Source organism: Hippoglossus hippoglossus, chromosome 20 (assembly GCF_009819705.1).
Source record: "Hippoglossus hippoglossus isolate fHipHip1 chromosome 20, fHipHip1.pri, whole genome shotgun sequence".
NCBI lineage: Eukaryota > Metazoa > Chordata > Actinopteri > Pleuronectiformes > Pleuronectidae > Hippoglossus > Hippoglossus hippoglossus.
Window position 1 is genome coordinate 17,178,207 of NC_047170.1, and position 24,637 is coordinate 17,202,843.

Here is a 24,637-nt window from a genome sequence, read left to right on the forward strand (position 1 = left end):
TGTGTGTGTGTGTGTGTGTGTGTGTGTGTGTGTGTGTGTGTGTGTGTGTGGGTGTGTGTGTGTGTGTGTGTGTGTGTGTTTGCTGATTCCAGCCGACCTGTCTGTCACTGTGTCGCTCGGAGGAAGTTCCCCAGCTTCACTGCATCCCACTGATCAGACTTCATGAAAATTAATCTGTCATGTGGCCGGGTAGGAAAATGAAGCAACTCCAACAGTCGCTTTGTTTTAGATTTCAAGGTATGCAAATGCAAACCACACACACACACACACACACACACACACACACACACACACACACACACACACACACACACACACACACACACACGCACCCACATACCCACTCAGGCTTATCTGGACTTTAGGACATTGACTGTCATTCATTTTGGAGCCAATACTTCATCCCTTACCTTAACCGAGACCAATTCAGGCCTAACCCTACCCTCACCTTCCTCCTGACCTCAACCAGGACCTCAGAAATGAAGACTTACCTCATCAGGACCAGGCTTTTCACTAGTCCTGCAGCTTTTATACTGGAAAAAGTCCCATGGAGATAAGAAAAAAACAAGTACACACACATATATGTTGTCATAGGCTCTTAAGGGACTTTATGTAGGTTTTGTCGCAAGTTGCAGAAGCGAGACCCACTGACCAACGTTAGTTTGAAATGTGTCCCCACCTGGTGGCTGACTGCATGTGACGCTGTGATGACTTAAGTCCGATTCAACGTTTAAATCCGCAGGTTTAAGTCAACGTGGCAGCGAGAAGTCAATGTCCTGAAGCTGTGGAGTTTGTGTTTCAATGTCCAGGCAACACAATGACTCAGCTTTTACGTCAATGTTGATATTCTAAGTAGATTTAGATTTTGACAAACTATCAATTATATTTATCTTTTTCATGATATACGTTTTATTTCCCTCAACAACACAAATTCCCGTCAAAAGACTACATTTATTCCCAGTGCGTTTAATGTGTGTGGTTATTCTTGTGCAGTGAGAGTCTCCTTGAACTCCTTAAATAAGCTTTTTTCTTGACTAGATCTCCAGTTCGAGGATGAGACGGCTCAGTTAGGGGCCGGACGAGCTGTGGATTTAGGTCCTATCAGAATTTAAACGAGGTAATAAAAGAGGAGGCGTGCAGAGAGAATCCTCAAGATTAAATTACTGAACGCAGCCAGCTGAATAATGAGTCCTACATCTGGGGCAGGGATCAGAAAATAGTTTTGAATATATGTTTGGGCACAGATTTAACCTCTAATCCCACATTGTAGTCGTGCACAGAAACAAACATTGTGTATTTGAGATGAAACATGGTTACTGAGAGAGTGGAGGCTCCGTGGGACTGTGTCAACATGTACAGTTTTACCCAAGAGCAGGTTCATGTTCCCAGTTCTCATTTATGGCTTCATGAGTCAGACTGGCCGTTCTTGTCCCGTCTGACTCAGACCACACACATTTATTGGTGTCCTTTTACCCCCCTGACCTTTTGGTGACACGAAATTGAATATTTGGACCCACAGTTTGCTTTTATTATTTATTTTGTTATCCCTGCAGCTCTTACAGACTCTGATTGATTGGTCTTGGCTTCTTTTTACAGACAAGTTCATCATTCAAATGCAAAGTCTTATCTTTCAAATTACTACTTATAAACTCGTTGCTCTCCATCTTCAGTGGTGCACACCGTATTTTATGCAATTTAATATAATGGGTTTATTGATTTGTTTATTTGTCTCCTGCTGCTTTTTATGATTTTCAAAAGAAAACAATAGTAAAGAAAAGAAGAAATAGAGAAAATTGAAAGTGAAATTCCTGGAGCTGAACACTAGGTGGCGGGGTGGGGGGCAGTGCTCTGTGTGTTCGCTGCTGCTCCGCTGTGAAGAAGCAGAAGAAGAAGAAGAAGAAGAAACCGGAAGTGTTATCTCTCCTGATGGTTCCTCTTCCATCTCAACATCCCTGAGAACAAACCTCACTTTCCTCCATCGTTCTGCGTCGAATCAAAGGAACAAATCTGACATGACGACGCGGTGACGGACGCGTGAGACAGCGGGTAACTGCGTGTGGAGCCGCGGGCGGAGGGAGCGATGGAGACGGCGGCGCTGGGCTGATTCTCTCCCCCCCCTGAGCTGCACCATGATCCCCGTGTCTCTGCTGGTGGTTGTGATGGGAGTCTGGTGCGTGGTGTACCTGACCGACACTCTGCTCAAGGTCAGTGGCTCCTCCTGCTGCTAGTGTGTGTGTCTATGTCACTTATTGTGTGTTTATGTCACTTATTGTGTGTTTATATAAGAGGACAACAGTCGTGTAGAGAGGAACTCGTAGTGTTACTGCAGCTGCAGCCTCCTGCAGGTACCTGGGAGTACAGATGTGTTCACAAGGTGCAGGGATGAAGAGGAGATTCTGTATTAATTATTGTTCTTTTTACCATAAATAACAATGCAAATGTGTTTATATAAGATGACAACAGTCATATAGAGAGGAACTCATAGTGTTATTGCAGCTACAGCCTCCTGCAAGTACCTAATATTAAAGATATGTTGTTCACAAGGTGCAGGGATGAAGAGATTTGTTCTGTTTCTGTATTCATATCTATCTTCATCTATTTTTTACCATAAATAACAATCCAAATGTGTTCATATAAGATTACTACAGTTACATAGAGAGGAACTCATATTGTTGTTGCAGCTACAGCCTCCTTAAAGTACCTTAAATTACAAATATAAAACAATATATTTATTGTTCCTTAGTTTATCCTTATCTCTTTTTGCTATAAATAACATTTCTAATTTCTTTATATTGGATTTTGGCTATGTAGGTGTATGAGTTTGTATCTATATATAGCCTGATTTTTTATTATTTATAGTGTGTATTTATTATTGCATATATTTTTTCTACATAATATACAATATACAGAAATAGGTAAACAACATATTTATAGATACATAGGAAGCTGGAATTATTATTTTTTTAAAGAGAAGATGACATCATGAATCATAATGACAACATGCAGAGAAAGTAAACAAAGTGAAACTGGAGTTGACTTTACACTAAGTCCTGCAGCTAAGTGGTGAATTTCATTGTGTTAAAAGCAGTAACCTCATATTTAGTGAAACTGATCACAACTCCTTCACCTTAGTGATATTTCCAAATACTTCCTGCTCTTTAAAAAGCTCAGACGCATCATTTATCATCATCCTTCACCTACAGCACGACTGGTTTATGTATTTGTTTGGTTTGAAGGTTGTTTATGTGGATAGAGGACTGTGTAAAAGATTTAGACCTAATAATTCAGTTATCTTCGTACAAAGTGAACAGAGACAATAAATCAAATTGATGTTGTAAATAAATTTGCACGTTCCGCAGAGCAATGAATATGATAAACAAAACATATATGCAAGAAAGAAGATGAAAAAGCTACAGGTCAAAAGTGTTGTTTTAAACAGTACAGTGCATAAGGTGAGACCATAGAGACATAAATAAAGATGAGTGACACGTCTCCACTTCCTGAGTGCAGTTTCTCCATCAGTCTATCGTCCACTGTGAAAATCTGCTTTTTTAATTTGTACCTTTCGCTCTGACTCTGTCCCGCAGTCGTCATCGACACACAGGATCAGGTACGAGTCATGGCTGGCGAGTCGAGGCCTGATGTTGTCTCCCTTCCACGTGAGGTGGCAGACGACCATGTTCAACCGGCTGTTCGCGTACTGCGCCCGCATCAACCCCCGAGCCCTCCACGTGTGGTGAGGACGCCCTCGGCTGCTCCTGCATCATTTGTCTTCTTTCCTCATCCGTGATGCCTCAGTGCTCCGGCTCCAGTCGGGCCTGTTCAGCTAATTAATCACTGAAGCTTTAGAATAATACTCATTAAATATTTAGTCATAAACTTTTTTACAATGCAAATGACAGAAGTGAATAATATGTGACAGGTTGTGTGTGGAAGCTTCAGGCTGATAAAAAACCCTGCAGGCTTTTTATTCTTCTGACAGATTTATCACATTTATTTGAACATAAACAAACAAATGTTGGCGCTCGACCTAAATTCTCTGCTGCGTCGCCTCCGCCAGGTTCAACAGTGGTCTGGTGTTTGGTATTGTGGCCATGGTGGGATCTGTGGGGCTGCTGGTAAAGACCCTGCAGCAGACGCTCGCTCAGATGACCTCAGACAACCCGCGGATGGAAAGTCAACAGGCGCTGCAAGTGGTGGTACGTACACACGCATCACCGCACGGGAGGTTTATGAGCTTCTACAACAGGTGAAATAAATAAATCAAAAATATTCACTTCAATTTATCTGGTAGAACATTGTTGTTTTTTTTTAGAAATGAACTGTCGCTCAGAGAGTCAATGTCCTTGAAAGTTCATACAAAGCTTCAATAAATTCAGACGAGGGGCTGGAAAAAGCCTCCAGTTATGACGAGGGCTCTTATTAAGCATTTTTCTCCTGTTCCCTTTTTATTCATTGCGCTGTCAAGTAGCCGCGCGGTAATATGAGTGCTGTTCCCAGAGGACCTTTTGTAGGTGATTCATGGGCGGCCATTAGCAGCACATTTATGGTAAATAGCACTCGGCCTGGAGAAAGAAGAAAAACACACACCGCACAGTCAACAAGAGGAGGGAAGCTCAGACAGCTACACTGTAATGTGAATTAAAAATGTTTAAATGCGATTTGAACACCTCTTCATTTGATTTCTATACATTTTAATGAGATTCAAATACATCATAATGAGATTCAAGTTAATTTTAATCAATTTAAATATGTCTAAATAGATCTTAATGGGATTTAAACATGTCTTAATGAGATTTGAATTCATTTTGATTAAATTTAAATGCATTTTATAGGATTTAAATGTCTTAATAAGATATAATGAATTTTTTATGTTTTAATAAGATTTAAATACATCTTAATGATACATGCGGATTCTTTATTTGCCCAGTGTACAAAAGGTTGTTTTTAATGTTATTTTACTCTTCCTCTTCCTCTTCCTCCTCTTCCTCTTCCTCTTCCTCCTCCTGCTGTGGTTTGTGTCCTCAGGTCCCTGGTGTCAATCTGCCCACGAATCAGCTCGGCTACTTCTTCATCGCCTTGCTGCTCAGTGGAGTCATACATGAGCTGGGCCACGCGGTGGCAGCACTGAGGTAACGGACTCGGTTTCCCAACGATCTGAACAGTTACCGTGGCAACCAGCAGGGTTCATCATCATTCAGTGGCCGTTGAGATTAATTTTGTGTGTTCTGCAGTGAGTACTGTAGAAATACTGCTGCACACACACTTAAGATGATTGACATTCATATTTAACCAAAGATATTCTTCAGGAAGGTTTGCTGTTGTTCCGTCATATCAGTGATATCTGTGTTTATCTTAAATCATTTGACCTTCATCACCTTCAGACCTGTGATGAGTTGTGTGTTTAATGTCGTGTCCTTCTCTCACTCTCCCCCCCCCAGGGAACAAGTGCGAGTGAACGGCTTCGGCATGTTTGTGTTTGTGCTGTATCCCGGTGCCTTCGTGGACCTGTTCACCACTCACCTCAACCTCATATCGCCCACGCAGCAGCTTCGCATCTTCTGTGCCGGTACGATTTTCTGTTTTTAAAATATATATATTTATAAATACAGAGATCAGCTGATCACTTCCTCAGGGCAGAGTGGATAATCCTGATTATTTTTTCCAGCTAATGTGATCACAGCTATTAATCACAATTATTCAGGGGTCACTTAAAATACTTGTTTGAGTCGTTCCGGTGAAGGTCACCCCTGAGGTCTTTTATTCCTGAACACCAGACGCCAGCTTCACATCAAATTATGTCACTCTGCAATCAAGAAAATTATATTTTAATGAACTGACGGTGGAGCTGGCACTCACGCATGGATGCAGCTGATGCCTCCTGCGGGCCACTGTGGGTGATCAGTGGGAGCCCGGTAATGACCGTGTGGTTGACAGATATAATACAGGTTTTTGATTTGAAAGCAGGTTTGAAACAGCAGGAAAAAATACTTATAATATATGAAATATGACAAAAACAAGAACCTGCAGGTCTGAAAAAGTCTTAAAAAGCTTTAAACTCAGTTCCCTCAGGAAGGAAATGGTCATACATTTAATATTTTAAATATTCTCTTGTTTTAAATATTCACTTGTTTTAAAAATCTATATGTACGTTGCAAATTATGATTTTATGCACAATATATTTGTGCAACTAATAAAATATAATGCACAGTTATAGATTTACACAGTTTGAACTATCTCACTATGATGTTGAAATCCTTTAAATTTTAAATGCAGGACTGTGAGAGTTTAAAGATATATTCTTTTGCCGCCATGAACCTTTAGAGGGCAGCGAAGAGCTGCTGTAAAACCCATCTGTGTCTTTAAAGTGGAGGAAACTTCCTTCAGTCTTTTGTTTATTGTGAGAAGAGAATAAGTTTGGTGGTGACATGAAGCCGGGCTGTTCAGTCCGGTCATATGACAAACTGCAGAGATGGTGACATAACATCACGCTGGGTTTATTTATCTTTCTCTCTCTCTCTGTCCACAGTGCTGATCGCTCTGTTTGCAGGCAGGGGGGGGGGGGGTTATCTGACATAACATGTTTATTATTTATCGCTGGAGAGATTTGTGATGCAACTCCACTCGTTTGTTCACTGTAAAGACAAAATCACAAGTATATTCAATCATTCTGGAATTTAAATCAACAAAGTCTGACATAGAAACAGGAAGAATTTCCTCTAAAACCTCTTTAATCTTAAACCATTAATTTAGTTTCTGTTGCACGATGCTGCCGTCATCCTGCTTGTTTACTGAATTTGGACCAAACTCTGTGTTTCATCCCCCAAAAAACTGTGACTTGACCTCATGAGGAAATGAGACGCTTCCTCGTGTGGTTTTAGGGCGACTGTCTGTGTCTTGTTGCATAATTAGGATGCTAGAGACGTATAGACGGTTAATCTTAGTGCACGGTGGTTACTGTCAACAACATCTTGCAGTGCGAAGATGTGGAGAACAGCTGTAAACAGGCGAACCCTAGACTTTACAGTAGCTTCAGTTTGTTGTCCTGTTTGTGGGGGTGATTTAATGATGTTCCTGATCTTTACGACATTCATCAGCAATATCTAAAAGTTTGAAGAGTTGGGAATCGAGCTGTATCTCTTGTTGATTAGTTAATTTAAGACGTCACAAACTTGTTTTTGCCATTTGCTTTTCTGTTGGCTGACATTTTATGGACTTTTTATCCAGGAATTATTAATTTGACTTATTGATAATGAGGACACGTAGTAGTTGCAGCTCTATTGTAATGAAAATCTATACTTTAAAATGTCATAATGTTAACTAATGCAAAACATTTATTAAATCAAAGCTGAAAAATCTAAAATATGTTTTCTGTCTTTACTTTTGCTCGACAGGAGTCTGGCACAACTTTGTTCTGTGTTTGGCGGCGTTGGCCTTTCTCTTCCTGTTGCCTATCTGTCTCCTTCCCATGTACTCCACTGGAGGCGGAGCGCTGGTCATCGAGGTCGTGCAGGTCAGCGCAACAAATTTACATGTGGTCATTAAAGCAGTGGTCAAGCTTTCCTTTCCTTTATTTATCGGGATAAAGATGGACGACGTGTCTCCGCTTCCTTCTCTCATAAATGACGTGTGTGTGTGTGTCTGCATGTGTGTTTCGACCAGGGCTCTGCGGCCGACGGTCCTCGGGGTCTGTCCGTCGGAGACATCGTGACGGGGCTGGAGGACTGTCCCGTCACGGGGGTGGAGGACTGGAGCAGCTGCCTGTCTCACCTCTCTCACTCTCCACAGACCGGATACTGTGTCCCTGTCGCCAGCCTGCAGCCCAGCTGGGCTCATGGCAGAGGTGCGTGTACAGTGAGGGCACCTTCAAAATAAGAGAACGACATATTTAAAGTAATAGTGACTTGAGTAGCTTCCGAAAATATGATTCGTGATTCTAAATATAAAAAATAACTTATGAAAACAAAGCTAATTACTTAAAACCTCAGTCAGAGCTCCTGTTGTTTGTCTAATTATGTCAGTGTCAGACTCCAGACTTCATAATTAAGGAATAAATAACAGAAACGTTCATTATCAAATTACCATAATTTCATGACGAGCAGCAATAATTAGTTTATTAGTCATTTGTCAGAACATTAAACAGCAACTGATGGATTATTAATTGTTTCAGGTGTTTCTCACGAATAACAAATATTTTCTGCTTCAAGCTTCTATAAAAGGAGGAAGTTGTTCAGGCTTTTTTTAAATAGAAATGATAAATACACATTTTTATCTGTAGATATTTAATATAAATAACTATATCTGCAGCTAAATGCGTTTTATATCCTGGACACACACACACACACACACACACACACACACACACACACACACACACACACACTCCTACTCTCCCCTCCCTCCGCTGACTGAACTCTCCATTATGTAATCATGCAATCACTTAATGCTTCTAGTTTTCATCTGCTGATGTTGCTAATTATTTATTATTCATTAACTCAGGTCACCCTGTGTGTGTATCCATCTATCTATCCATCTATCTATCTATCCATCTATCTATCTATCTATCTATAGATAGATAGATATTTGCATTTATTCCTTTTAAACCTTTACATTTGTTGGTTTGCATAATTGTTTAGCATTTACCTGGAGGTGATAATAAAACATGTAGGTAATACCTGGAGGCTACAGTCTGTGGTTATGACCCAAGGGAGATCCCATTAAATGTTTACATGAGTCTGGTTAAATGGGCGGATCCAGGATTCAGTTCTTTCACCTTCTCTAACAAACCGACTGTAACTTTATTGTATTGTTTTCTGAACCAGTACAATGACAAACAATTAAGTGCACAGCTCGAGGTCGTGGTGACATACGAGGTTATGTTGTTTATTGTGTGACGCTCTGTTCTGGTCAAATCTTCTACTGTGATAATATTGAGTGAAAAAACATCAGCTCATTCATTCATTCATTCTTTGAAGCTTTCAAGCGTCTGGATGGAACGATGGACTGCTGCAGCAACAACAGCCTCACAGATCTCTGCTTCTCCTACATGAAGCCACAGGGCCACAGCAGCCGAGAGAAGGAGGTGACACACACACACGCGCACTCACAATAACACAGACTCTCACACACACACACACACACACAGACTCACACTAACACAGACTCACAGACGGGGAGAATTTATGACTCGTTTACCATGTGAACAAGTTTCCAAACCAATTCTATATGTGGCCAAACCAAAATCACTAACTTCCTTTATTCAACTCTCCCACTTTTGGCTGCGACTGCATGACATTTGTTGCACAATATAACATTCAAGCTACAGTTTAGTAATATGATGGTAAAAGCTACAAATATCAAATCATAAATCTACAAAAATGGCAAATATTCTCCATCAACTATTACATTTCTGTTTGATTTACTTTGCTAATGTCTCAGTTCCTGTATCCTGGCTGCACGATATCGCACTTTATTCAGTATTTGCGTGTCTCTTGTAATCCTGTGAAGTTCGCCTGTATGCCGGTGCGTAAGATGGTGACGGGGACGCCGGTCTGTCGCAACGACAACGACTGCGCCGCACACACCCACACCGTCAGCGTGTGCGTCAGCCCGTCTCTGGAGAACCAGACGCGCTTCATCCGTGTCACACACCCTCCGAACACACACATGCTGTTTGTGGGCTATCCGCCGCACCTTCAGTACGCAGGTATGTGTAGCATGAGTGTGTGTGATGGATTTGATCATTGTTCAAATTCATTGTTTCTCCCTCTAAGGATGTGGGACCTTGTGTCTGTTATTTTCATTTAATCGCTGTTTACAGTTTAGGTGTTGAGCGTATTTTTCAGTTTTCAGTGAAATATAGTGAGTGAGCAGGACGAGACTTGACGTGAAAACCATCCTACGTTTTTTCATCTTTCCTCAGTGAGTCTGACCAACTTCATCCCCCGCTTTACTTTCCTCCACCTGGATCTGCCCGTCTTCTTGGAGACCTTCTGCAAGTATCCTTCCATGTTTCAAAGACTCTCCAGGCTGCAGCTGTAATCAGGTGATGGATCCACGAGACAGTGGATTTAGAAAAGTCAACACTTCTGTCACTGGCACAAAATTTGTGTTATTTGACAAATGATGTTACTCTTCAGGTTTTCCAGATTAAAATAGTTTCACAATTAAGAGCAAGAAGAGAAATCCCTGGAGGTATGATGTAGAAAAGTCCCTAAATCAGCCTCAATATTTATTATTCATATAATAAGTAATGTTTAATCTGCATCTTATAAAACACTGTCGCTCTTTATCTTATCTGGGTCCAGGTGACGTTGGTTTAATTGATTATATTATTAGGATTTTTTTGTTATAAAACTACTGGAACATACTGATAAAGTGTGATATAATAATAATAAATTGTCCTTTCCAGCATTATTTATTGATGAATTTGTATTAATCAGGTAGAAATTGAGTATCTAGATCAGCCTCTGTGATGTAATGTTATGTATTCAACAAAAACTCTAATGAATATTTATTTGTTTCAGTTTTTTTATTGCTTAGCGTATAAACCAATGAAGGAGCCGAACTCCTCGACTGCGTAAAGATAAATGTTTGTTTCTGGTCCTTAACCCTGACGTCTCTCAGATACGTGGTGTCCCTCTCCGGTGCGTTAGCCGTAGTCAACTCCGTGCCGTGCTTCGCTCTCGACGGTCAGTGGATGCTGAACGCTCTGCTGGAGGCCACGCTGGTTTCCGTGGTGACGGATCGTCAAAAGCGCGAGCTGATCGGCTTCTTCCTGCTGCTGGCGGGCAGCGCCCTGCTGGCGGCCAACGTGGCGCTGGGCCTGTGGATGGTCACGGCGCGGTAACCGCGGCGGTTAGCTATCTAAAAAAATGGAATGAGAAGATCCCTGCGTGGACAGAGATGTTCTCTGAGGAGCTCGAGACGTGCAGACCGTTAAACTGTGAACTTACAGGGAACAGACTGCGATACCAAACAATACTGTCAAACTCCAGGAGACTGTGGAGCAGAACGTTACTCTGCCTCTCGGCCGGTTCTGGTCCACCAGGGAAAACCATAATCGACTCACTTCTTCCACCTTGTTTCTGCCATAGACACTAAAGCACATATACAAATAACTCAAGCGCTTGCTGCAAAGCACCGTCCCGTGTGACTGTTTACAAAGACTGCACGGTCTTTACAAATTCAAATATCTATACTGTTTGTTTTTGAAAACTGAGAGGAAAAACCATCCTGGTTCTGAAGGGTTTGACTCCTAGAAGCCATATTTCCCTGCTGAACAACAGTGTTTGTTTTGGCCTAAACTAAGTTTAACCTTAGTTTTAAAAGCCTTAATTCTATTGGCTAATGCATGGCAATACTTTGATTTACTACCACATATCACGGCCTCCACATAAGTGTGAACATTAGTTAATGATTTCATGAGAGGATCCAACAAATATTTGAAATGAAACGTGAGCTCAGTTCAGTTTCTTTCTCTTCCTCGACATTGTGGCCGAAAGCGACTGAACTTTTTCCTCCCAAAGTTTAATTTTTACTCTCGGCCTCGAACTGTTTGTGACCTGGTTGTAAAAGTTCATTGTTAAAGCTGTGGAATAAAAACTGGTTTTATTTAAGGGCTCTCTTTTTTAAAAGCTGTTTTTAATAAGTCTTGAGAAATCATTCCCAGTTTCTTACTTTGTTTTCTATTTTTGTGTTGACTCTTTGTGTGAACCTCTTCCTGAGACTGTTGGACTAAATGACTATGATGCATCACATAAAGATAATTTATTGTTGTAACGTTCTCTGGTGTTGAAATATCACTGGAGCGAGAGGTCACGATTCCATCCATCGATCTGTTTGGGGTCACGCGAGGCTGCGGTGCAACCGGACATGTGGCGGGCGAGAGCCAGAATAAAATCAAATGATGAATCTGAGAGCAAAGTGTCATGTCGTTTTATAATATTTAAGTGTAACCGGACGCCAGTGTGTCCATCATTCATGTAATAATCTTTAGAATCCATTTGATGTAGTTTCAAGCAGATATAATTGTTAATAGTGAGAGCTGCATGTCCTCTCCACCGTACAACAGAGCGACTCACTAATTTCATACCCTTTGTCTTCTCAGCACTCTTCCTCATTGTCTTCCTCGGGCAGAGCAACAAAAGCCCACTGGCCTCACTTTTAGCTTCAGCTCCCGGCCGCAGTGTTGCTTCAGTCTTTTCCAGGCAGTCGTGCAGTGATTATGTTGTTCCTGAGTGTGTCGGCGATGGAGGCGGCACGTTGTAATTTTGAAGGGTGTTTCCCACAAACATATAAACACCGAACAGCCCCCAGCTTAACCACAGAGGTGTGTTTAGCAGGGATGAGCAGACACCTCAGTCAGCAGCTTCCAAATTGTTGCTTTATTCCTCTTTTGGAGACTTTGGGCGATTAGCGAAGTTACGTGGGAGGATTCAGAACATGTTTCTTGTCTCTTTCTCGTGTTTACGTGTCTGCGTTCAGATAAGGTTGAGTTTCCTTCCCCCAAACAGTGTTGAAAAAGATCACTAATGTGTTCTAGCGTGTGTGTCTCTGCTGCTTATCTCGCGCTGATGACAGCCTGCAGGGATGTTTGTGTAAACAGACATGGGAGGATGATGATGATGATGATGATGAAGAGGAGGAGGAGGAGGACAGGAGGACATGTTCTGTGTCTGGTTCATACTGAGCCACATGCCCTGGATTTGACTCGCTGATTTATAACCTGCGTAGATAAAATGGAATCCAGTCACAGATCCGACGTGGAATTCTGTAAGTGCAGTTTAATAATGAAGTTACTCCTTTTTTAAAGTTTTAAATTAAATTTCACAGGACTATGACCATACGTCAAATAATGAAGCATTGGGTCCAAAACATTTAACTGCATCAATAAATAATGTGTTTTATCAAAGCATAAATAAATCATTTCGTAGCCGGTAGAATTAAGAGTCTAAACGAGAAGCGTAGACAATGAAAAGTAGAGCGAAAAGTTTTCAGAAGATTTCAAACAATGAGAATTAAAACAGGACGCAAATGATTGGGAGTCAGAAATGCTGAACAATAGCATCGTGGTCAAAGGGTTTGGTTTGATGAATGGGTGTTTGCAGCAGCACAGGAAGACGAGTCTATATAGGGACTGTGTCGTCGCCGCCGCCGCTGCTGACCCAAAACCCTAAAGAGCCTGTTCTGGCTCCACCGAGGAGGAGGTGGACCAATCAGGAGCTGCGGCCTTATTATCAGCAGCACCTCCTCTTAGAAATTAGTGATGCACCGAAACACTGATGTGTTTTTACAGGCAGCGTCATCATCGGATTAATCGATTGTAATCAGTGTCTCCCGTGTGTGTGTGAGAGAGAGAGAGAGGGTGTGTGTGTGTGTGTGTGTGTGTGTATAAAAGAGAGAGAGAGAGAGGGTGTGTGTGTGAATCTAATTTTATTCTGGTCTACTGAATGTCTGATCTGATAAATGTTTCGAGCAGAGCACCCTGCTGTTTTTAACATGAGATTAAACACACACACACACACCCTCTCTCTCTCTCTCTCTCTCTTTTACACACACACACACAAACACACAAACACACACTTCACATGTACTTTTACGCCTCTGACAGGGTCTGCAACCCCTAATGCCACACACCCCCCCACACACACACACACACACAATGTTCTGGTTTTAGCCAATGATTTTGATAAATGATTTCTGTTCTCCACTGGGACGCCTGGTCCCTTGTGTCCTGGAGGGGAGGGAGGGAGGGAGGAGAGGAGGAGTAATGGGGGAGAGGAGGAGTGGTGAGGGAGGGAGGAACAGTTTGAAGAGCTGGGGTGAAGTTAGAGTCCTGCAGATACTCAGATAGCAGCAGACACAGATAGAGAAAGTATAAAGTAGAATATAGATTAATTTAAAAAATCAGGAATATGTACTAAAAACCTTCTGGATTTAATTTTGTCCTTTTAATTCATTTATTTTTCCAGTTTTCTCCACTTCTTTTGCTTTTTGTTGTGTTTTTCCATTTGCTAAGAGATTTTTTTATGTGTGTGTGTGTGTGTTTGTGAATGTGTGTGTGTGTGTGTGTGTGATTATAAGTAAGTCATGGAGCTGGAGCGTTTAGGTGGCGCTGGAGTAAAACCCGAGAGGGGCAACACTCGTCTCTTCAAGATAGCCCTGGCCATGTGTGTGTGTCTGTGTGCCGTTCTGCTGCTCGCACTCATACTGGGTAAGTCCATAAACACACACACACACACACATTGTACATAAACACACACTTTTCCTCACGCTGCATTATAATTTGCGAGGAGTTCCGCAGAAAACGTATTTCACAGTGCACGCTCAGATTATAGTACACGCCAACTGTAAATTACACACACCAGTGCACTGGCTGGGAGCAAAGGTCTATGTGGAGGGTTCGCGGGTAACTTGTGTCAAACTATTTTTGGTCCATATAAGGTTTCATATATACGCCCCCACACGCACATGCACAACCTCTGAGTCTGCATAACGCTCTGTGGGAGTCAAAGTGGACGCTGGGAAGAGAGGGAGGAATGTGTGTGTTGACACTTTGTGGGTATTGTCTCCTGCTGAATGTGAAATTAATTAGCAGGAGCTGTGTGGGCAGAGAAGTGGTGGGTTAGGGTGTGTATGTGTTTATTTATTTATAAAGGCCAGTGCATGTTAATTTACACTGGCAACTTTCAAAATACATGAATATTGTTTAGTTTGGGAGATTAAACCAGTGATTTGCAGCAGTAGTGCGGATAAAAACAGAAGATAAGAGAGAAAATGGACGTGTTGCAACACTTTGTCCTGATGAACTTATAGCAAAGGCCACAAGAGCTTTATATAAACTAAGTGGGAGACAATAAATTATAAAAATTTACATCTGTAATCATATTTATGTTGATTTAAAAGAACCAGTTTGTCCTGGTTGTTTAATTTAGCTGCATATTAATGTTATAACGCAGGGACTTGTGACAACTTCTCATATTCTTTCTCAACGCTCAATGAACTGCATCACAAGAGCAAAAATCTTAAATATGAAGACACACGTTCACGCGAAAGCCTTTAAATTCTCTGTATTTACCAATTTGTAAAGCGTTAAAACGATAGAGAGATTTCATGCGGCAATGATGTTTAATACTGGACTGATTAGTTACAGGATTGTCGGTGACTGAATGGATTTGTACATTAGGAAAGAACCCATTCAATTTTGGTGCAGATCCAGATCAGGGGGCGGATGCAGGAATTATTTTTCACTATCTTTAACACTGTGAGATTTTCTCTGGTTTCCCAGCGAGTAATTCATGGAATCTTGATATCAGGGATGTTTATGGGACTGGTATAAGTGTGTGTAATTAAGTGCAGCTTGATTGAATTTAAAGGGACTGTAGGGACACTCTAGTTTTCTCAGTCTTTCAGCTCAATGAACTGGATCACAAAAGGAAAAGCAGGGACTTCAATTTGAGACAAATGTTCATACTAAGGGATGAAAATTCTCTGAGAGATTTCATACAAATATGATTTTTGATTTTCACCTGAAGTTTGAAAGTTAAGGTTAAATTTGAGTCCAAAACAAAACACAGGTTGCTTGAAATTTAGACTTTCTCCATTTGCTAAAACATCAGGATGATAAATCATTGAAATGCAGAGTTAGAGGAGAAGATTGACATCTGTGATTAATATATAAATCCTGTTAACTTTGCTTAAAGTCTGAAACAGGGGGAAAAACTCCACATGGTCCAAAGTTTAAAATACCGTGTCGCTTTTAAACAAACTGATCTATAAATGTCACGTGTTGTTGAGCCTTAGAGGAGCTGGTGAGCAGTTTATCAAACCAAGCATCTCCTGGCTCTAGAGCTTCAGGTTTAACATATAGATGAACTTCCTGTGTGTTGGTAGTTTGAGTCGAGGTTGGGTCCTTAGATATATATATTTTTTTATTATTGAGGGAAGCCAACATTCTTGTGGCGGCATTGAAGTGTAATTTGGTCATGTCTCTATGTATGTAGCACCACACACCCACTCTGATGGAAACACTCCAACCCAGCCGTGCGATTGACCAGACACAGGAATGCCAAGAGGTCGCTTTGATTCATTTTAATGAATATTTGTTTCTAATGAGTTTAAAGTTTGGAACTTCTGTTGGATGTGTGTTTGTTTACATGTGTGTTTGTGTCCCTGGCTTGTTTTTGTATCTCGGTGACAAACGGCAGTGACACTGGAGCCTCAGACATCCATATGTGTGTGTGTGGGTGTTTTTAAAGCTGTGTGTGTCTGAGGGTTGTTGAGGTTGCTCCAGGCCAAGTAGGTCGTGCAAGGTTGAAGTTGTGAGTGTGCATTTGGTTTTTCTAAATCTGTGAGCCCACTTTCGAGGAAGAGGAGTGAATGGACAAACCTGTGATTACGATGTCAGGAGGATAAACTACAGGAAGCTAATTCTGTTTCTCAATTAAAGCAATAACAAAAGACCTAAGTGTCGGTTCAGGAGCTGCTTCCTTCGGAGGATGCGGTCTGTCTTAGGCTTTGTGTCATTTTAAAATCAAATATATCAAATATCAGCAGGTTTCAGGCTCTCAAACGTTTGAATTTGCTGCTTTTCTTTTGCCTACAAAGGTGTTTTAAGTTTTTTTTAAAGTTTCTTTCAACTCTCCCGGGGGTCACATGTGGTTTGTCGACTTCCACATAAAGTTTCCACTGTTGAGTTGTTCTTGGAAAGCTGGTTGTGTCACCGGCAGACTCGTACATTTGTGTGGTTGAAGCGTACTGTATATAGACATGCATGCAACCAGAATAACACAGCTCTCTGAGTCACAGCAGACTTTAGGTTGTCACCCTTCATCCTTCGACTCTTTTCCTCTCCCTCAGTTTCCCAAAGATCCAGTCAGGAGGAGTTCTGTCTGACGCCAGAATGCATCGAGGCAGGTGAGCAGTTCTCGGAGCTTCCACCAGTTGTTTGTAAAGCACCAGATGTTTCAGTCGTGACCGAAGTATCTGACGTTCATGTGTCTCCTCCCTCCTGTAGCCGGGTCCATTCTAAGTAAAGTGGATCAGACAGTTGACCCCTGTGAGGACTTCTACAGCTTCGCCTGTGGAGGTTGGCTGAAGGAGAATCCCATCCCCGAAGATTCCTCCTCGTACGGCATCTACCCCTGGCTGCGGCAGCACGTCGACATCCAGCTCAAAGGTGACTGGGAACAACGAGGGAGGCCGGGTGCCGCCATCTTGTCCTTATAATGTCTGTGGAGTATGGATCGTGGAGAAGAACTGTTATAATGACCCACACTGTTGCTTGTTTCTTTTGTCAGAGTTACTGGAAGCTCCATCCAACCCTGATGAACTGGAGGCAGTGACCAAAGCTAAGATCCTCTACCGCTCCTGTTTGAATGAGAGTGAGTCTGACACACGTCCACTTGTCTTTCCACCACTGTCTTTGTACAGCACCTTTAGGGACCGTTGTTTTCTGATATCTCCTCCAGCCCCTAATCTGACCTTTTTGTGTGTCTTCTTCACGAAGCCATGCTGGAGAAGATGGACACCAAACCGATGCTGAAAACGCTCAAACAGCCCGAGTTCCGGTGGCCCGTGGTCGGGGACGGGCTCGGCGGCGAGTACCAGTGGTCGGCAGCTCGGTGGAACCTCCTGAAGACTCTGGCGCAGATGAGGAACCAGCACAGCAAGAGCGTCCTGATCCGCCTGTACGTCTCCCCTGACGACAAGAACTCCTCCAAGTACATCCTCAAGGTCAGATATCCACACGGTTAGCATTGTTTATGTGGACGCATGTTTATCATGGTTAGATTTGACATTTAAGTAGTTACTGTCAAACCTTTATCACAAAGAAATGCAATTAAGGTTTGATATTTTACTGATTGACCATACACTTGATTTAAGATAAATAAATGACATAAAACATTGTGAATCTGTCTTTGTGCAGCTGGACCAGGCGTCCTTGTCTCTGCCCTCGAGAGAAGACTACACCACCAACACGTCCTCTGCCCAGGCCGTGAGTCTCTGCTTCATCCGTCTCAAAAGTCCATCTTCCTCCAGCAGCTATTCTCCTCCGGCTGCAGGGATGAATTATTGCAGAGGTTAATTTCAGCCGTTTGAAATATGAGTGGTTCAAGACGTCAGACGGTCGTAAGGACAGAACTTAATTTGAGAAAAGGGAGTGGATGGTGATTTCTTCACTAAAAGCTGTGCAGTGATTAAGTAAAGAACATACTGTACCCACATACTGTTTATACAAGAGTTTACATTGGGTCATGAGGAACAGGACTCAGGGTTCATGCTCCACATAGCAAACATATGTTTAACCATCTTTAAATAAGTCTTAGTGTGATAAGTTGTTTTTACTGTCTAAAAATATGTCAGGAAAATTATATATAATTAACGTTGCAAAGTCAAAATTAAAGAAGAAACCATTTATTTATTTAATGAGCTTGAATAATCACACTCTTGACGCTTCGGTAATTTATAGTTTCTTTCGGTTTAATTTGTTTTGTGCAGTTGATTTAAATATATTTTAGATTTATCCCTTTCTGACTAAGTTGTAAAAGTAATGAATGTCTTTATTATGTTGTTTGAATAACTTTGACTCTCTGTGTTTCTACTATTGAGTCAGCAGCTGTAAATCTTTGCAAACCTTTATTAGGAAGTTTGTTTTCATCAGTTTTCACACTTTGTAATAAGTCTCCAGATTTACAGTTATAAATATATTAATGATGTTGATTCCCATTAATCGATCATTTATAAAGGTTTCTACAATCCATCAAGTCTGAGGCTGTAAATGTTAATATTTATGTTAAACCTTTTCTTATTAAGTGCATATATCCATAAAGTGGCCTTAATAAAATCAATTAGTTACAGCTTATAAACCTTATGGTGCTTTATCAGAATATCACACTGATTTATCAGGACATTTCTCTTACGTCTGTTTATACACAAGTGTTTGAACTTGGATTATTCAATGAATATTTTCTGCTGCTCTTAAAAAAAGTTATTTATAAGAAAAACATGAATTCTACCAAATAAATGACACATACTGATAAAGGAGTGAAGTATTATCTAAGTGTAGATTTAAGCCTTTGACGTCTGATGGCAGCTGATGTCGTGTTCGTCACAGTAGCTCACAGCAATGAACGAATTTGTCTCTCTCTTTCTCTCTCTCTCTCTCTCTCCCTCCCTCTCTCTCTCCAGTACCGTGCGGCCTTGCTCAGTCTGATGACGGACACGGCCGTCATGCTGGGCGCTCCAGAGTCGTCGGCGCTGACCCAGATGGAGAAGGCGCTCGCCTTCGAGACCAAACTGGCTCATGTAAAGACGTCATGTCACATTAAGTCAAATATCACTTCATTGAATGTATGGAAATGATTTGACGGAAACTCCGTGTCTCTGGAGCTCATTAAAATTCAGGATTATCCCCCATGAAGTCTGCAGCTGATTCAGGGAGGATGATTTAATGCATAAATTCTGAATCATCAGTCGTGTGTGTGTGTGTGTGTTTCTTGTGTGTGTGTCTTGTGTGTGTGTCTGTGTGTGTCTGTAAACCTGCTCATTGTGTCGACAGATCCTGATTCCCTACGAGAACCGCACCAGTGAGAACATGTACAACAGATACTCGTTGTCTCGCCTGCAGCGCTCCGTACCACAGGTACGTTAGAGACCGACAACAACTTACAAGTTCAACTCAGGGTTATTCTGGAAGAACGTAGACTTCATCCTCTGGGGACTATGAATATCTTTAGGACAATCAGACTGAGAGCTGCTGAGCTACATCCCAAAACTGAAATGGGTTCAACAGGATCATCAATCTATTTATGAATTGAAGCAATTTTTGATGTTCAGACAAAAATATGACAAATACTTAGTTTTTAGTAGTTGATTGATGTAAGAAACCATTAATCTCTGCGTCTCCTCGTCTGTAGTTCGACTGGCTGGGTTTTGTAAAAGCGGTGGTGGAGTCTAAGAGCGACCCGACCCGCTCCATCTCCTCCTCTGAGCCCGTCATCGTCCGAGCCCCTCAGTATTTCAAGGAACTTTTCAAGCTCATTAATGCCACAGACCCCAGGTACACACACACACACACACACACACACACACACACACACACACACACACACATGAACACACCGACAGAGGAACACACACACTGAGGCCTCTGGGCTCCTGTATCTCGTTATAAGTGATTTATGGCGTATAATGAGATTACATGTAGGCATTTAATTAATTGTCCTCTCTCTCTTCAGGACCGTAGCGAACTATGTGCAGTGGAGGACGGTTTTTTCCAGGATCACCACTCTGAGTCGTCGTTTCCTCTACAGATACCTCGACTACGCTCGGGTACGAACGGAAAGCTTGTTCCACAATCGGTCTTGGTTTGGTCATTGCTGTATGAGATGCTCCTTTATTGGTTGAGAGCCAGAAAAATCTTTTGGAAAAACCCCAGAGAAACTTTAAATCAGGTTGTTTTTCTTATTTTACGAGTTGACGGTTTGCAGATCCATAGTTAACGGCTGTTTGAGAAGTTCCTACTTTGAACTTCATGTCTGGAACATCGTACTATGAAGTTTTACTATAAACAGAAAGAACAGGAAGACTCTAATTTTAACTCTCGTAATATGTGCCTTATGTTTGAATTAATCCTGATCTCAGAGTTATTTTAACAAACTAATAAATCTAAACCAGACGCAAACAAACTATTTCCTTCCCTTTTAAAATAACTGAAGCTGCGCAGGTTATTTAGACTTGACATATTTCAGTGTTCTAACATTTAGGCCAACAAATAAATATATTGATAAATAATTCAGTATCTATTTTGCCTTGTAAGCAGAGCTTTGTAGTTGAAAATCTAATTATTCAGCAAGGGAAGAAACATGACCTCTATCTTTTAAAATAGTACGAGATATGAGCCAAACAGCTTTTGCTTTAATATCTGGAAGGATTCTTTCTTTTGTACACTGCTTTGTGCGTCATACATAAATAAGTAAAAGATGTATTCACGGTAGCACATTTCAAAGTGGTAGAAAGAAAAGACGTTGAACATCCAAATAATATAAGAAAATATACTTTTTATATACCTTCAAATTGAAAAACTCTAACGTGTGTTTCTTGATTTCTTATCAAACTTTGTTTTAAGTTCCTAAAATGTACATGACATTTATTAAAGAGCTGTGAAAGTCATGTGATATTTAGTTTAATGTTGTTTCTGTTTTTAAGACCATGGAGGAAGCTCCTGATGAATTTAATAGTGAACCATGAATTCAACATATTGACGTTTCCCACCTTTTTTCATTTTCATCTTAAAATGTCAAATATAATCATCAGTTTGAACCCCCCCCCCCCCCACCAGGTAACCACGGGAACCACCTCTCTCACCCCGCGCTGGGATAAGTGCGTGAACTACGTGGAGAACTCGCTTGTTTACGCCACCGGGCGCCTCTTTGTCAACACACACTTCCAGGAGGACAAGAAACACATGGTGCGTGTGTGTTCCCGACGTGACCTCATGTCTTACATCCCGGGGTCAAGAGTCTAACTTGTGTATATGTTAACAGATGTGTGTCTTCTGGCGATGAGGTTATTTACTGTTGTGTCGTCTGCGTCAGTGCGGGTGTGTGTGTGTTTATGTCACAATGACACTGAGCACTTCATTTTTTAGTAAATGCTCTTATTGTGCGGTGGAAACACACATTTCTATCCTTGTGAGGACCCTTTCTGACATAATGCATTCCCCAGCCCCTTACCCCAACAATCACAACTATGTAATCGACCTAAAGAGCCTGAAGTTCTGCCCTAAAGTGCGGTCCGACCCAAAATGTCCTCACTGTCTGAGAACGTCCTCACAAACACAGACATAAGAGTGTGTTTCCTGGACGTCCTCATTGCTCTGATCTCCTTTCTCCTCCTGTGCCGTGCGTGAATCTGTGTTTGTCTCAGATGGAGGAGCTGATCGGGGGCATTCGCTGGGCGTTCATCGACATCCTGCAGAAAGAGAACGAGTGGATGGATCAGTCGACGAAGACGAGAGCCGTAGAAAAGGCAGGAAAAGCCGTCAGCTCTAATATTATCAGTCATGGGTTTATTCCCACATTGCTTTGCAACACACAGGATTTCCAAAACACACTTTTCTTCAACTCTAAATTGTATCCTCCAGTAACGCTTTAACTCAGTGTTACCACTAGGGGGCAGATCTGTGTTGGTTTTCCACTAAGGGAAATATCTGGATCTATACATGTACGTATAGAGAAAGGAGCCACACTTGCACAAACTGCTGTGCTCCTTTTCTTTGAGAATTTTCAGCCTTTTCTTATATCACATTCTCACTGTACTCTCATATTTTTATATAGAATGAAAATAATTAGAGTTGCAGATCTACGGTGCTTATTTAAACGTTCTGTGCTGTGCTTCACTTATAAGTTATTTTTAATTAATTACTTTTCTCTTTGAACCAAAGTACTAATCATCCACCAACTGTGGTGCAACAACATATTTTGTTTCATATTACAAGACTGTCAAAGTTCAACAAGGACCAAAAATAGGTGTTTTATTGTCTGGATTGGCTCAACACTTTAATTCCATATAAAGCTGATGTAAGCCCTGAGGCTTTGTCTTTTTTCTCTCCTCTATCGTCATGGCCTGTGATGAGATTTAATCTTGTTCTGTCTGTCAGTTACACTAAATAAATGTCTGACTTGTACATAATCATAATCAGATTTATCAGATGAAGCTGTTGTTAACGTTCACTCTCCTGTTGCCGTCTCTCCAGGCTCACGCCGTCCTGGCAAAGGTCGGCTACCCCGAGTTCATCCTGAACGACACCTACCTGAGCGAAGATCTCAAGGAGGTTTGTTTGTCCCTTTACGTTACAGGGGAGGGTTAAGTTTACTTTATTCAAACCATCAAGTGAATCAATCCGTCCAAGATGCAGCTGTTTATGACGAGTAACTTTAACTGAGCACCAAGTTATATTTTCAACATCTGGACAGTTTAGAAGAACAATGACATCAGGGTGGAAAACTGCCGAATCAAAATGTCTTAATCAGATTTAAAACTAAGCTTGACTTTGAGTGATAGTTGTATTTGTGTGTTTTAGCTAAAGTTCAATGAGTTGGATTACTATGGCAACGTGATGCAGACGCTCAAGTTCATCGCCAAGTCTGATGTCGCCTGGCTTCGAAAGAGCGTTCCACGTACGGAGTGAGTACAAGGACTGATCTCTACGGGTTTTAATCCACATCTGTTTACGCACCATTTCAGTTGGAAATGACAATAACTGGACAAAAAACAACTCGTATCAATAAAGGCAAACTGAGACAAATAAAATCTAATAAATCCTGATGTACATAAAGTGTGTGATAGAAAGGTCACATGTTCTCGTATTTTCTTTTGCTCATTTTCTCCAGATTCGGTCAGAAACTTGGTTTTGTGCCGACTTGCTGTGTGATTCTCTTTCCCTCCTTGTTGACTTGCATCTGACGGTGTTTTGTGTTTCAGGTGGTTTACAAACCCAACAACTGTGAACGCCTTCTACAGTTCTTCCACCAATCAAATCCGTAAGATACGACAACATCTGACATCATTTGAATTCAATTATTCCTAAATTCTGTCCAGACAGAAGAAATCTTTACTTTACCTCAGTCCAGGAAGAATTTGGGGGATTATTATTTCTTTAAATATGCAAAGTAATTGGGAATTTACTTTCTGCAGTGAATGAATCTGGACGGAGCTATAGACACAAACTATGTTGATCCTCTCGTTTAGGATTTCCTGCTGGAGAGCTTCAGAAGCCTTTCTTCTGGGGGAGAGAGTATCCGAGGTGAGATTAAAGAAATGTGACACGCTCTGTTAACGGACCAAAGAAATGCCACCTCACGCTTTCCTCCGGAGCAGCGAGGAGCTCTGAATTAATAACGGGATTTTCTCCAACACGAGCCTCGCTAATAGAAAATCACACAGAGGAAACGAGGCCTGTAGACGAGCGGCGTTATTTTATACCTCGTTCTCCACAGGTCATGAAATTACTGTGTTTTATTAGAAATAAGATTTCATTTCAGATTATTTTTAGATCAGTGTAGAGTAAATATCTCACATTTATAGATGATAGACTAATATTGCAGTTTAATTTGAAAGATAAAGCAAATCAGGCATATTCAGATTGTTAAAATATTATTACTTAATTGCTGTGAATGTTCCTCTCGGTGTCTCCTTCCAGGTCTTTAAGTTACGGTGCCATCGGGGTGATCGTCGGACACGAGCTGACACACGGCTTTGACAATAACGGTAAAAACACAGTTTGTTCAGACAGCGTTCAGAATTACGTCAATACCACTTTGTGATAAAGATTATAATGGGATCATGAGCTGAGGTTAAAATGATCCAGCGTCCAGGCACCTTTAATCAATAAGTAGTAAATTAATCATCAAATTGATTAAAAGAAAGTGGAACTAGATATTTCTCATATCTTCACTCGAGTGTGTGATTTTTATGTGTGTGTGACGCTTCCCTGAACAGGTCGTAAATATGACAAAAATGGAAACATGGACCAGTGGTGGAGCAACTCGTCAATAACAGCCTTCAATGAGAAGACCCAGTGCATGATAGACCAGTACAACGGCTACCTCTGGGAGGAGGCCGGCCTGAATGT

At 41.3% G+C, this 24,637-nt stretch overlaps 2 protein-coding genes across 3 annotated transcripts in view; both read left to right on the plus strand.

Annotated features, from left to right (window-relative positions):
* phex (phosphate regulating endopeptidase homolog, X-linked) overlaps positions 1-24,637 on the plus strand; it is a 35,003-nt gene that overhangs the window by 8,699 nt on the left and 1,667 nt on the right. Inside the window, exons 2-19 of one of the 2 annotated variants that reach the window (XM_034572965.1) lie at positions 14,023-14,215; positions 16,861-16,917; positions 17,018-17,179; positions 17,301-17,384; positions 17,510-17,736; positions 17,930-17,998; positions 19,192-19,308; positions 19,562-19,645; positions 19,920-20,062; positions 20,241-20,334; positions 21,344-21,472; positions 21,931-22,032; positions 22,760-22,837; positions 23,087-23,190; positions 23,488-23,546; positions 23,755-23,809; positions 24,206-24,273; positions 24,505-24,635. In XM_034572965.1, the coding sequence (XP_034428856.1) occupies positions 14,092-14,215; positions 16,861-16,917; positions 17,018-17,179; positions 17,301-17,384; positions 17,510-17,736; positions 17,930-17,998; positions 19,192-19,308; positions 19,562-19,645; positions 19,920-20,062; positions 20,241-20,334; positions 21,344-21,472; positions 21,931-22,032; positions 22,760-22,837; positions 23,087-23,190; positions 23,488-23,546; positions 23,755-23,809; positions 24,206-24,273; positions 24,505-24,635 (1,887 nt within the window). In that variant the 5' untranslated portion in view covers positions 14,023-14,091. Of the gene's footprint in view, positions 1-13,824; positions 14,216-16,860; positions 16,918-17,017; positions 17,180-17,300; positions 17,385-17,509; positions 17,737-17,929; positions 17,999-19,191; positions 19,309-19,561; positions 19,646-19,919; positions 20,063-20,240; positions 20,335-21,343; positions 21,473-21,930; positions 22,033-22,759; positions 22,838-23,086; positions 23,191-23,487; positions 23,547-23,754; positions 23,810-24,205; positions 24,274-24,504; positions 24,636-24,637 lie in introns of those variants that run through there. The other variant, XM_034572964.1, reaches the window with a different exon arrangement.
* Positions 1,881-11,618, plus strand: mbtps2 (membrane-bound transcription factor peptidase, site 2). Its single transcript, XM_034572997.1, has 11 exons — positions 1,881-2,204; positions 3,588-3,736; positions 4,061-4,199; positions 5,029-5,132; positions 5,442-5,569; positions 7,395-7,513; positions 7,663-7,843; positions 8,976-9,082; positions 9,508-9,706; positions 9,923-9,998; positions 10,627-11,618. The coding sequence occupies exons 1-11, from the start codon at positions 2,130-2,132 to the stop codon at positions 10,847-10,849; spliced, it is 1,500 nt and encodes a 499-aa protein (XP_034428888.1). The 5' UTR covers positions 1,881-2,129; the 3' UTR covers positions 10,850-11,618.